Genomic DNA, 12,384 nt, shown 5'->3' with positions numbered 1-12,384 from the left:
TCCGTATCATTGTCCGCAAAATTCTGCAAATACAAAATTCCCATGTTTTGTAAAATCGTAGATCTGCTAGTTACAAATCTGTCCATTTTGATTGGTTATCGCCGGTTATCACGCGCGAAAGATTCCCAGTTATATTTACTTTTTCACTAGCGTTAGGGAATTTAAATACACGTCAAGCCTGACAGGCTATTTGTGCGTTTACCTCTAGCGGGAAAAGTATTGTTTTACAGAAAGTTGTCAGCTTTTTCGAATCGTATAATTGAAACTTTCCAAATCTTCGTATTAACCGAGTCTAATTCCAAATTCTAAAGATATAATTTAAGATGTAGCAGTTATAACAATTACTTTTTTCTTTATTTGTAATATATAAAATAATTTAATACTTGCCATTTTCCTCAGTTACGCTCGACTCCTCGAGCTGTATAGAGGGAGGTGGTGTTATACGTCATTTCTTTTTATATTTGTTTCGTGATTATGAAGTATTTCAAACTACAGTGGGTACCTATGTACATTTCTTTTCTTTGAAAAGTCTACACTGCCGAGCACAATACATTCATGGGTGCGTTCCGATTCACCCATAATGCGCATAAAGTGCATAGGATATGTCACGTACCCTATGCACTTTATGCGCATTATGCGTGAATTGGAACGCGCCACAGAACAAAATAGTAAATTATGTTTGAATTTGACATTATTCGAATAATAATAAAATTTTAACAATTTCAATCATCCGATTAGAATAAGTATGACAATACTATAAACATTACGTATCCAACTAGGTATTAATGAATTGATAAAAAAAAGCCTTCCAGGATTTCGATTTCCCTAGCTTCGGTGAAAAAGTGAAAACGATCTTAAATATTCCTAGATAAAATATGTGGGTCAATTCTTTACCTGCTAAATCGGCGGGAAAACACGCCAACGCCAGGGAATAAAGTAGACTTTACGCAAAAATGCGTCACTACCAGGCAAGGCATTAAATGAAAACGACACCGTATTTGTGTCGAATTTAAAGTAATTTGAATTTAGAACAGCTCCGTGTATCAAGTTACATTTTGATAAGAATTATATCCTACGAATATAATCATTTTCCATAATAAAGGCGTTCCCGATAACGCGCGGATATCGTTACGCACTCGTCCACTGCGTTTTACATATCGCAGCTGATAAATTTATATTCGCGATATATACGACAAATTTTAAAAGTAAAATTCTTATATGCATTACAGTTAAATCGTTAAAATTTGTTATTGTAACTGAAAATGAAATGCGTGAATAGAATACTTTTCACTATAGGTACATGTAGTTCTCCGCCTCGTTCAGTGTACGTTTAACTTTTTACGTTGTGCGGTTGTATTCTATTACATGAAACAAACTATCGGTGCGAAGTACCCCGGAGCACCATTATCAAAGCGTACGTCTATATATACATGGCCTTTCTTTGTATTGACCCATCACACTCCGTTTCGCAAGTTCTTTATACACGTCTTGCTCCGTGAACTCGTTCAGATTGCTCTCAACTTTCGTAGTAGGCCTTAACGGATATGTAGAGAAGCCATTGAACAAAAGGGGCAGAGAAGTGTTGAATTTTTTTTTCATTGAACAGTGTGACAAGAACGAGATGCGTATAATCAACAATGGGACGTGTGACATTATCCCGTAGCGCACGGTAAAACTCCGCGAAGGCTGTGCGTTATAAAAATTTAAGGAACGGAGATTCCTCGCAGAAGCTTCACTCGAATTCGTCTGGGCATCACTGCTAAGACATTGTCTCAACATCGTGGCATGTTTTCGCGGTGCACAAAAGATCCGAAGGTTGAGAACCTCCGATTTTTGTACAGTAATCTTTTTTTTTATTTGCCTGTTTAAAAAATAAGCGTTTTTAGAGCAAAATGTTCGTAGCTCGTATGATGGATCTGAATTTGCCTCTGCGTATATGTTATTGCCGACTGTACGAACGTATCCGAGCACGTATTTTGCCACAAAGTTTCGGAACTTTATGAATTCGCTTCTAACATTTTTCTATTTTCTATTGGCAATAATATATCGGGCACGCTATTTTTAGCGATATGCGTAAAATAAGAGTTATCACTATGCACGACATATATTTAGGTTCGATCTTTATTATAAAACTTAATGTTTCTGTCATAAAGTGTATAATTTTCTTTCCGTGAGAAAGCGCATGGAATATTAACAAAGCATACTTAATTAGCAGAACCGTCATGTAACATGTTCTATATTCATTATTTACAGGAAGTATACAACGGATAGAGTATTTCTTACTTTCAATAAGCAATGACAGGATACTTTGATTTGCCACTTAATATGGAAAGAATATGCAGAATTTGCCTTACAGAGGGTACAAATTTATCTCCTATTTTTTGTACCGATCAAGAAGTAAGCGACTTTTCGAGTCTTCCACAAAAAATACAAGTATGCGGATCAATAGAAATTCATGAACAAGATGGATTACCTTCATTAATTTGTGATCTTTGCATTTATAAAGCGAGCGTTGCTCATGAATTTAGGCAACAGTGTCAACACTCTGATGCCAAATTACGACTGTACTATAATAAACCAACAAAGGTTACGATCGTGGTAAATATAATGCTTTGAACATCTTAGACGCTACCCAACAAATGTATATATACCCGGACATTTCAGGATACGTGCACGCAGACAGAATCAGAAACAAGAGCAGCTTTACCAAAAAAGCCAGTCAGCGACGAAGACTATTTTGTAAAAGAAGAGATGCAAGCGACGGTGAACTCTCAAGAGTTCGTGCAAAGTAATTCGTATCCGAGAGACGAGTCTAGCTTAAGCGCTAGTCAGATCGATATGCAGAGCGAAAAGCTTTTCATATGTTCCATTGGGTTCGAAGGAGCTAAGGAAATTGAGAAAGAACCTTGCGCCGTAGAGAATAATATTCATCAGACTTCTCTTACTCAAGGAAGTAGCAGCGATATCTCTGAGACTATAGAGATGCAAATTAAGCCCGAAGAAAGTCAAGCTATCGATCGAAATGCGGAAGATAATGAGAAGAAACAAGAAGAAGAGTATCTCAGCGAAACCATATTAACCGAAACTATCGTGGAAGAAGAAGAAAGAGTTCCACAGAAACGCACATCTGCTAGGAAACTAAAGTCAGTGCCTCATAAAACTTACAGCGAAGATGAAATCGATGATAATTATTACGATCCTAGTAGCGATAGTCAGGATTCCAGGGAATCGAAATTTAAATGTAAAATATGTTTAAAGCGTTATAGTACACAGAAAGGCTTAAAGAAGCATTCCCTTGTTCACGAAAAGAAGTATAAATGCGATGTCTGCTTGAAAATGTTTTACAAACAAGAGAACATGAAGAATCATAAAAAGATACACACGTCCAAACCTCTCGCTTGTAAATTGTGTCACGCTTGCTTTTCTAAGCCTCAAAGCTTTGCGCGCCATTTAAAGTCCCATACAGAGAAGCTGAACAATATGATCAAGCAGATTAACACGGACGAACAGAAGGATAACAAAGAGCTGAGGAAGGAAACTAAACCTGACGAAGATACAGATGACGAGAGCGGTACTGTAAATGAAGTGGACGAATTCGAAAATGCACCTGAATTGTACAAATGTGATATTTGTAGTCAGTACTGTTCTTCCTTAAAAAATCTAAAAAGACACGCTCTCGTGCACGGAGACAAAAAATATTCCTGTACTGTATGTAAGAAATGGTTCTTCAGACCGGACACATTAAAGAAACACGCGGAAAAGCATGGCCACGGATTGTTAGATAATTTAGTAGACGACAACAAGTTCTTTGACTCCGACGACGACTCTTTCCCGAATACCACGACTAATACTTCGCAGGAGAGTGAAAGTATTAAAAAGGAGGAAAGCGACGAAGACGGTTCTGGCGAATACAAATGTCAGCATTGTGATAAAATCATGGCTACGAAGAAAGGCCTTAGACGTCACGTAGCGATGCATAAGCCTAAAGCTGAACCAGTTACTTGCGAGATTTGTCGGAAAGTCTGCGCTAGTCAAGCCCGTCTCGTTCTCCATCAAAGAACACACAAGCCGAAAGAAAAGGTTCCAAGGGAATACTTGTGTCATATTTGTAGTAAAGTGTATCCGAGTAATTCTTCCCTCACATATCACATGAGAACTCATACCGGCGTTAAGCCGCACGTGTGTAAAACTTGCAACAGTGGGTTCACGACAACGACCAGTTTGGCGAACCACATTAGGATCCACACGGGCGACAAGCCATTCGTCTGCCACGTATGTAGCGCAGCGTTCGCTGTAAGCTCAGCTTTCAGGCGGCACTTAACTCGACATACGGGTGAAGCTAATTATCTTTGTAAGACGTGCGGTAAAGCATTCAAACGACTTAGTACTTTAAAAGAACATACTTACACTCATTCTGGGGAGAAACCATATGTATGTAAAACGTGCGGAGCTGCGTATAGTCACAGCGGAAGTTTATTCGCACATCAAAAGCGTTGTAGAGCTCAATATGGTGAAATGGTCGTAGATGACCATCACCATCAGGTGGCTCACCACATTCATGTGAATAATGTACAATCTGCAGTGCGGTCACTTGCTGTGATAGGACAAATGTTTTAAAAAGATACGATTCGTTGTATTCGAACCACTGATTTTACTTGTGCATCGTAATGAGTTACACATAGACTGCTGAAAGACTATAGAATGTGCTACGATTCTTATAGCGTATGATACAACATTATTGTAGAAATCGCGCACTTGTGTAAATATATGAGCAGCTCCTTTTTTTTACAGAGAAATAATTATTTAAATACTCGTAAATAACTAATCTATCCAGACTAGTGCTTTATTACAACAAAATTTATATCCTTATCTATATGCAATAATGATTGTATGAGTTGAATACGCATATGCAGATATGACAACTTGAATACATGGCTATGAATATTTTACCACATTATTACTCTAAATTCGAAAATTATGAATTAATTTAAATTTCTTCTCTCTTTTCAGTGAGAAATTTATACATTTCAATAATAATATATATTGGTAGTATTATTACTTTGCATATTGGCAATTATACTTTGTAACAAATAGTATACATATCGTATATTTCTATTATTATTTCATATGTATCCTTCGTGCTATACATCAATATGTACTACATTCATATCTGGGGCGAATTCCACTTACGCTCAAATCGCCCGCGCCCACGACCGTAGGATTTTTCCGTTTTTGTAATAAAATGAATATTATAAATTATATGTTCCTGTTTTCGAGTCGTAATTTTGCAGTTAAAAACTTGTATTTTCCGGTAACGGCTCTTTCACAGATTTCTCTTCCATATTTCAAGAGATTTTCATAAATTTTGGAATGTTAACCGCAGGCGCTGCGGGCGATTTGAGCGTAAGTGGAATTTCAAGATCATATATTGCAAGCTAATTGCAGTCAAATATTTTATTTTAGAAAATTGACTTAATTATAGAATCTTTTATGAACTGCATAGTATAAGCGTTATTTATTATTAGATTTTCCACAAAATCTTGTATTTTATTTTACATTAGTATCTGTGACATGAAACGTAATATAAAGCACTAGTTTAGGCATTTGATTAAAAATACAAAGTTTCATTGGAAAAAGAAGATAATACACAAAGTACACAGACAAATTTAAACCTATTTACATATTGCCCTTGCAAATATATTTTGTTCCGAATTATTACTAAAATAACTGTCCGTTTTTTATGTATGATTTCGCGAATTTTGATACGCAGAATGGGAAATGTACAAAAATCTACAAATGTCAGTTGCTATTAATACATTACAAGAAAGAGACTGATTCTTACTTATATAAGTGCATTAATGATGAGAGAAAATTTTATAAATCCTTTACTGAAGCTAATTAAATGAGAATATCAGTAGGTGTTCGTCATCGGAAATCGTCAATATTATAACTTTTTATATTGCTGATATAGGTATTATAGCGTAGCCTCCAATCTTCAATACAATCTGTGTTATATTTAATTTGTTAGAACATATTAGCTTTATATGCATTACGGATATTAGTTCTAAGTTAGTACATAACAATTTCGCAAAGTACTAAAACTGCTACTACATTCATTAAATGTAAGTATAATTTCATTACTGCTTACATATATATTACCGAATGTATGTTATGCAAGTCTTTCTGTATGTACTTTATTACATTTTCACGTGACAACTTATTAAGTATAAATCTGTACAATTTTTATTTTAAACTTATAGAAATATTTTACACTTTAATCTTTTTTGAAATTCATTTTACATACTTAAACATGTATAATCTTAAAATTTGTATTATGTAAATTATAAATAATGATTCATTGTGCCATTCAAATAACACAGATGAGATCATCATGGAAAAATTGACTGTTCATAAACTATGCATGCAATGCATTAAAATATCATTCATAAATTACCATTTCTGCTTTCACTTTTAACTACTAGCTTCACTAATCGGCTTCGCCCAAAATTTAGATTTTATAAAAAATTTTTTTTTTTTTTTGAAAATGGTCACATTCGTCTGGATTAGTCAGGCATAATGAGCTGAGGCATATTTCGTGATCCCAGAGTTTATTGTTCGAATGTTTTTAGGCAACACACAAACATATAGGAGTTTTCTGCTTTGTATATTAAGATTACATAAGAGCATACTAAATATACTAAAGCATAATACTTAAAGATATGATCTAAAAATCAGACATAAAACAACAATTTCATTGTAAAAAACAAACTCAACATTAAAATTTTAAGAATTGAGAGATAGAACTGAAAAAAGAAGATGGAAAATATATTAGTATTTAACTTTCTGTTGGTAAGTCTTATGACTGCACTCGTCGTTTTTTCTTGAGTAACCTGTAGCGACGCCAAATAGATGCTCGAGTTCGTTTTAAAACTTTAGCGAGATCTGAATATTTCCGCCTTTCATCAAGATTCGGATTATGTTCTAGGTGGTTTAGAATCATTTCGTCTTCGTCTGGCTGGAACCTTAATAATTTAAACAAAGTTAAATGTAAAAATAAATACCAATTGAACATTTTATCTATTATGAATCTATTGTTCTTTGAACTTCATCCAAAAATATTTAAAAATCCAGTTATAATACATACACTTTTGCATATGTAACAATGAAAATTACATGACCTATGATTAGAATCTATTTTAAATTATGTTTTTTTACTAATCAATATTTTGCGAATACATTAAATAAATAATCAGTATACCATCATCCTACATCAAGCTTTGCGCAACATTATAAAGTATTTCTTTATTTTTAAGAATTCAGTGCTACCTTCTTTGCAAACGCTCTGCATATAAATTCCTAAATCTGTGATACACACTGTACAGAGTCCTATTTGGTAAGCCATCGGCTATGAACTGTACGAACATGCGTCTTTGCTTTTTACTGCGAATGTAAGTGGTATTTTCTTCTCGTAAGACTAAAAATTGTTGAACCTTACTGGACTGCCACTTATGCAACTGTACAGAAATAATGAAATGCTTAAAGTTAACAGCAAACAAATTTTATTCAGCATTTATCATTAGTATGTGAAAAAACAGGTTTAATTAACAAACCTTACAGAAAGCCTTCCAATTATCATTAATTATTTTATCTTCCGTTGGATTAAAGGATCCTTTCTTAATAGGTACTAATTCTTCAAACCTTTCTACTTCGTCGCGCGTCGGAGGACGGGATCCAGCACGTGACTCAATTTCATGCTGTGGTAATACAGGATTTCTTAGCTTTATCTTGAATTGGCGCAAGGTCTATAACAAAACAGAACATTGTCATTTACCTTTATATCATTTACCTACTGTAATAATTAAGTTCTTTACTGTTGCGTCCTTTTCAGAAAGCTTATTCGCTTCGTCGATTTCTTGTGCGAGCAAGTAGACATCAAGTTCCATCTTATAAATTTCTTATTTCAATCGTGCAATAGCCTGAATTTTTAAGAAAGAAAAAATTAAGCTTCGAATGAAATTAATTAATTCGTTTTGTTTACGTTAGAGTCAAAGAGTTAATTCCGCGGATGTATTCAAATGGATTGATCGCGTGAACGTAGCTATAGATTATAGCTACGTTCATGCGTACAGAGAATTGTACTGAATATAATAATAACGGATAGACACCCCCAGTCCCACTTCAAAACCTATAAAGCAAATGTAGCGCGTAGATAACAATCCCCATAACCTAAAATAAATTTTTCTTTCAGGAAAAGTGGAAAGGGGGTGCGTTTTCATCATTTAGGGGTGTGTGATTATAGCCACCAATGCGACCGCACCACGACCCTCTGTACACAGTATAAATTAAAAGAAAGTATCCAATCAAAATTCAAATGAAGCATTTTTGTTTGTGCATACTTTCCCTAAGTCAGGGTGAAAATATTTATATCTACTAGTAAAAGTATAAATTTCATTTCACTTTAGCTAATCAAATCAGTGTGTGCACACGTTGACTAGTGAATGTATAAGTAAATTATATATACTTTCGCGGAATTAACGCTTTGACTGTGACATTTACAACACTATATATTTAAGAATTGTTCATTTCAATATAATAACAAGAATCATTGTTGCACAAATATTAAGTACCCTACTTCTTTTATTCTCATTATTACCTACTCGAAACCTAAGTAAACATGTAGTCATACAGTATATGTATTACATACCGTATTTACAGTAGAGATTATAAAATTTTAGGTTAGTCCTTGGACATATTCGATCCGCGTTACACACTGTTCACAGTGCGTGAGTGTGTGTGCATACTGTATCCACACCAGCTGATTTCAATTTTTTGTTGTTTCACTTTGTTTCACTTCAAACAGACACGTACGTACAGCTTGACATTCTTAGAGTAAAAGAAAATTTTAAATTTCTCACATGATCACAAATTTAATGTACTTCAACTACAATCTACTTAAAAATATCATTAAAGGCCAGTCATGATGTACTTTAAACACAGTTTTAAAGTGGCAAGTATTAAGTATTTGTATATAGTACATTAAACTATATCATAAATTATTTCTTCAAAGTGATAATGTTGATAGATTTAATTATTTTTAAATGAAACAATTCTAATTGTAATTCTAATTAAATCTAGTAGAACAAAGATGTTTTTCAATAGGAACTTGTATAGAATTTTATACAGTTCCTTGTAATTTGCTCGATTTTAAGCAAAAGTATAAATAATGCTACATCGATATTAATTTATGTTTATTTTACTTCCATTTTCCTCAGAAAACAGAATTCTGTATGCTAGTATTAAATTTCTGAAAATGCAATTGCAAATTATATGATTATATTGATAATACTAGTATCGGTTACACAATTTAACCCAAAGGTATATTAATTTACATTATATAATCGCTGCTTTCGTGCAGCATGGCTTCAGCTTCGAGTACAAGTGCTCGCAGTTTATTTGTTGAATCAAAAATGAGATTGGCCGATAGAGTACAAGTCAACGTGAACAACATTGCCTCTCTCGCTAGACAAATACAGAGGGGCTCGAAAAGCGGCGAAGTAACGTTTCATATAAATTTTATGTAAAATGTATATATCCAAGATGAATTTTTAATCAACCTGTACTTACAGATATTAATGCATAGCGCGCGGAATTTTGCACAGCAGGAGCACGGTCTAGAAGGTGCGGAAACTAATTTAAAGAAGCTTGCTCTTATAGCTGCTCATTTAGAATATCAAATGGAATCCATTAACAGAAGTTCCATGGTCTTGGAAGAAGTGACCGAACAAGTGCGAGCCATGCAAAGATAAACTGCAACTAATGAATATTACAGCTGTACTTGTATTTAACAACCATTTGTCCCATTCGTGTAAATAAGCTTCACATAAGTTATATATAATGTACTTTAATTTTAGAATTATCCACTATAGTTTTATAAAAAAATAATGTTAACATGTTTATGTGAAATAGTGATTTTTAAAATATATTATACATACGATGAATAATAAATTAATGTTGCGTTATATTACCATCATTATTTAGCTTCACTTATCACTAAGACTCATGATTCCTGTTCCACGTATCTTAGAGAAATGTTTATAATAATACATATGATATAATATAGTCTCTTATTTTAAACTTATAAACTCGAATGAAACCCGATTCGTACAATTTATATTGATTTTTTTTCATTGGTATATAAAGAATAATACATTATATTTTATGTTAAATTACTTCTTGTTTATTTTATGTACTTAATTTATAAATTTGAATTGAGAAACAATTTAATACAATCAAAAGAAATTGATTTAAACTTATACGCTTTCGAAAAGATGCAGTGTGCGAATACCTTTTTTCCATTTGCATAAAATCTCGTCATTTTTAATTGTACATTAGAATGCCTAAATTAATCATTTACAGCCACAATGCTATTAGACACTTGACCAAATTATAGTTCCATACATTTTTTACTACATACACAAGATATAATTTGCTAAATAATTAGTTTTTGTCATGAAAGAGACTTTTCAGAATGTATTAATATGATTTATCAAGGGTAAAGGATATCATAATGACCAGGACGATAGAGTAAATGAACCGCCGGAGCAGCACCTTCGGGGAAGTCGTGCGCGGTTACTTCGGTTCCCGCACCTCGATCCATGTAACGAACGCGTACTCCGGTTCCTAAAGCGGTACTCATTGCTATAATGTGAATATGATCCGATTCTTTATACATTGGTTCCACTTCCTGTAAAATAAATAATAGTAAACGGTAACGACGTAGCTGGTGCTTCTTCCTCGCAAAAGTTTTATTATACGAATAATTCCTATTAGGAAATAATGCTCGCGATACTTACTTGATGGCAGAATTCTGAAATAGTGCGTTCCCCTTCTATAAAGTGCTGATAGAAATCAGCCTCGCGTTGTAATTGACCAGATGTAATTAATCTAAGGTATACGACGACATAGTCGGAGTAACCTTGTTCGTTGAAAAGTTTATGTAATTCAATGTAACTTGATTCTGCGTCCCCTCCTACTTTATCGATCACTTCCATAAACTGTAACGCGAAGATGATGAAGCTTGTCAGACAATGAATCCGTCGTTCCATTATTCGTAATTGCACATATTTACCGTATCATGAAAATCTTCGACTGTAAATTGGGGAAAACCTAATGCTACCAGACTGTCTTTACTCTTTAGCGCGAGTTCGCGAAACTTCTCATATTCGTCCTTATTTCCAATTAATTTTTCAAGATACGCATAGCTAAAGGCTCTAAAAAAACAATTTCCGTCCGGCCTAGTCCTTCTAATATACGAATACTTCTGAGCCAACACCTTGGCTTTCGAGAGATATATCTCATCTTCTGTGTATTCACGCTCCAAGCTCCTTATCGACTCTTTCTCTCCGACTAAAGCTATAGTTTCAGAGATCTGGAAAATGGAACAGGCTTATTCTACATTCGTATTCAAGAATTTTGAAATTGCATTTTTCGCAAAGCGCCAGAAATTTCATGCAGAAGTACAAGATCGCTTTTAATGCAACGTACGGCGAAAATTTTGTATAAATAATTCATCGAGCTAGACATTTATCGAAGAGGCAGAAAAAGGTAAGAATAAACATTGCTGACAATTATTAGAAACGATGAATTAGAATTCCTGATTTACTGTTGAAAAATAATTATCGATTGACAAGAAAACTTTCGATATATGAATTCGGGAAATGACAGAAAATGCATGTTAACCTCCTTTTCGATTCTCCTTTGTTGTTGAAGAATCAACTCATCTTGGTTGACATCTGTAATAAAATGAATATCATAAATTATATGTTCCGGTTTTCGCGTCGTAATTTATATTTAAAGACCTGTATTTTCCGATAATGGCTCTTTCACGGATTTCTCTTCCATATTTCAGGAGATTTTCATAAATTTTGAAACGACTGTCAAATTATCAGTCGTAAATAAAAGCCCGATGTCCATGTGGAAATTGAAAAGACATTTACCATCGTATTTAAACACTTTAGATTGGCAACTGTGTTTCTAGAAATGGAGTACATAGACGAATATACATCTACAGTATAGTATATTTTTAAACAATTCCCTTCAAATTTTTACGCCCTATATATTCGTGTTTCTTAAAAATGGCCCCCAAATAAAAAATTAACGCTCCTCTCTCCTTTAATTTATACAATGAAAATACCACATTTCCCCACTAGAAAACGCACGTCTGTTATTACTATGTTAGTTACTACAGCTGCCGCAATGTTGCAGAATATAAAATTATTTATCGCTTGTCATTAAAAAAACCAAGTTGCTAATATCGGGTTTACATCAAAGCTAACAATAGAATTATACAACAAATAAAAACTAAAGCTAGCTATATCTCAATGA

The 12,384-nt window shown here is 33.8% G+C and overlaps 4 protein-coding genes across 17 annotated transcripts; 2 read left to right on the top strand and 2 right to left on the bottom strand.

Moving 5' to 3' along the window:
- Positions 1 to 1,308: 1,308 nt before the first annotated feature.
- On the top strand, positions 1,309 to 6,442 carry LOC143366460 (uncharacterized). Of its 11 annotated transcripts, none has more exons than XM_076807567.1 (4): positions 1,309 to 1,669; positions 2,254 to 2,433; positions 2,507 to 2,598; positions 2,665 to 6,442. In XM_076807567.1, the coding sequence occupies exons 2-4, from the start codon at positions 2,337 to 2,339 to the stop codon at positions 4,615 to 4,617; spliced, it is 2,142 nt and encodes a 713-aa protein (XP_076663682.1). In that variant the 5' UTR covers positions 1,309 to 1,669; positions 2,254 to 2,336; the 3' UTR covers positions 4,618 to 6,442. The 11 variants fall into 11 exon arrangements, with proteins under 11 accessions (XP_076663682.1, XP_076663680.1, XP_076663681.1 ...); XM_076807565.1 differs by having other exon boundaries at positions 1,309 to 1,835; XM_076807566.1 differs by having other exon boundaries at positions 1,309 to 1,840.
- Positions 6,443 to 6,591: 149 nt separating this feature from the next.
- On the bottom strand, positions 6,592 to 8,744 carry LOC143366462 (uncharacterized). The gene is made up of 5 exons (XM_076807572.1): positions 8,705 to 8,744; positions 7,872 to 7,976; positions 7,611 to 7,802; positions 7,327 to 7,514; positions 6,592 to 7,022 (listed from the first exon to the last, which is right to left on the bottom strand). The coding sequence occupies exons 2-5, from the start codon at positions 7,941 to 7,943 to the stop codon at positions 6,857 to 6,859; spliced, it is 618 nt and encodes a 205-aa protein (XP_076663687.1). The 5' UTR covers positions 7,944 to 7,976; positions 8,705 to 8,744; the 3' UTR covers positions 6,592 to 6,856.
- Positions 8,736 to 10,021, top strand: Borcs7 (BLOC-1 related complex subunit 7). 4 transcript variants are annotated; one of them, XM_076807574.1, is made up of 3 exons: positions 8,736 to 8,864; positions 9,273 to 9,554; positions 9,627 to 10,021. In XM_076807574.1, the coding sequence occupies exons 2-3, from the start codon at positions 9,417 to 9,419 to the stop codon at positions 9,804 to 9,806; spliced, it is 318 nt and encodes a 105-aa protein (XP_076663689.1). In that variant the 5' UTR covers positions 8,736 to 8,864; positions 9,273 to 9,416; the 3' UTR covers positions 9,807 to 10,021. The 4 variants fall into 4 exon arrangements, with proteins under 4 accessions (XP_076663689.1, XP_076663691.1, XP_076663690.1 ...); XM_076807576.1 differs by having other exon boundaries at positions 8,743 to 8,864; positions 9,416 to 9,554; XM_076807575.1 differs by having other exon boundaries at positions 8,857 to 9,007; positions 9,416 to 9,554.
- Positions 10,022 to 10,209: 188 nt separating this feature from the next.
- LOC143366461 (ubiquitin thioesterase otubain-like) lies at positions 10,210 to 12,024 on the bottom strand. Its single transcript, XM_076807571.1, has 5 exons — positions 11,859 to 12,024; positions 11,740 to 11,792; positions 11,129 to 11,428; positions 10,854 to 11,054; positions 10,210 to 10,744 (listed from the first exon to the last, which is right to left on the bottom strand). The coding sequence occupies exons 1-5, from the start codon at positions 11,899 to 11,901 to the stop codon at positions 10,547 to 10,549; spliced, it is 795 nt and encodes a 264-aa protein (XP_076663686.1). The 5' UTR covers positions 11,902 to 12,024; the 3' UTR covers positions 10,210 to 10,546.
- Positions 12,025 to 12,384: the final 360 nt, after the last annotated feature.

This window comes from Andrena cerasifolii, chromosome 2 (genome assembly GCF_050908995.1).
Source record: "Andrena cerasifolii isolate SP2316 chromosome 2, iyAndCera1_principal, whole genome shotgun sequence".
In the NCBI taxonomy this organism is placed as follows: Eukaryota; Metazoa; Arthropoda; class Insecta; order Hymenoptera; family Andrenidae; genus Andrena; species Andrena cerasifolii.
The sequence above is the reverse complement of the archived record's forward strand: the minus strand, read 5'-3'. Positions and strand labels throughout refer to the sequence as shown.

What these genes read in the sequence shown, in the direction of transcription:
- LOC143366460 (XM_076807561.1), top strand. Translation starts at nt 2,296, where the DNA reads ATGACAGGATACTTTGATTTGCCACTTAATATGGAAAGAATATGCAGA. An exon ending in CAACAAAGGTTACGATCGTG is followed by an intron (nt 2,599 to 2,664) that starts GTAAATATAATG and finishes CGGACATTTCAG; the next exon opens with GATACGTGCACGCAGACAGA.
- LOC143366462 (XM_076807572.1), bottom strand. Translation starts at nt 7,943, where the DNA reads ATGGAACTTGATGTCTACTTGCTCGCACAAGAAATCGACGAAGCGAAT. An exon ending in ATTGGAAGGCTTTCTGTAAG is followed by an intron (nt 7,515 to 7,610) that starts GTTTGTTAATTA and finishes ATTTCTGTACAG; the next exon opens with TTGCATAAGTGGCAGTCCAG. An exon ending in GCAGAGCGTTTGCAAAGAAG is followed by an intron (nt 7,023 to 7,326) that starts GTAGCACTGAAT and finishes TAAATTATTAAG; the next exon opens with GTTCCAGCCAGACGAAGACG.
- Borcs7 (XM_076807574.1), top strand. Translation starts at nt 9,417, where the DNA reads ATGGCTTCAGCTTCGAGTACAAGTGCTCGCAGTTTATTTGTTGAATCA. An exon ending in GGGGCTCGAAAAGCGGCGAA is followed by an intron (nt 9,555 to 9,626) that starts GTAACGTTTCAT and finishes CTGTACTTACAG; the next exon opens with ATATTAATGCATAGCGCGCG.
- LOC143366461 (XM_076807571.1), bottom strand. Translation starts at nt 11,901, where the DNA reads ATGGAAGAGAAATCCGTGAAAGAGCCATTATCGGAAAATACAG. An exon ending in AAAGGAGAATCGAAAAGGAG is followed by an intron (nt 11,429 to 11,739) that starts GTTAACATGCAT and finishes TCCATTTTCCAG; the next exon opens with ATCTCTGAAACTATAGCTTT. An exon ending in TTTCAGAATTCTGCCATCAA is followed by an intron (nt 10,745 to 10,853) that starts GTAAGTATCGCG and finishes TTTATTTTACAG; the next exon opens with GAAGTGGAACCAATGTATAA.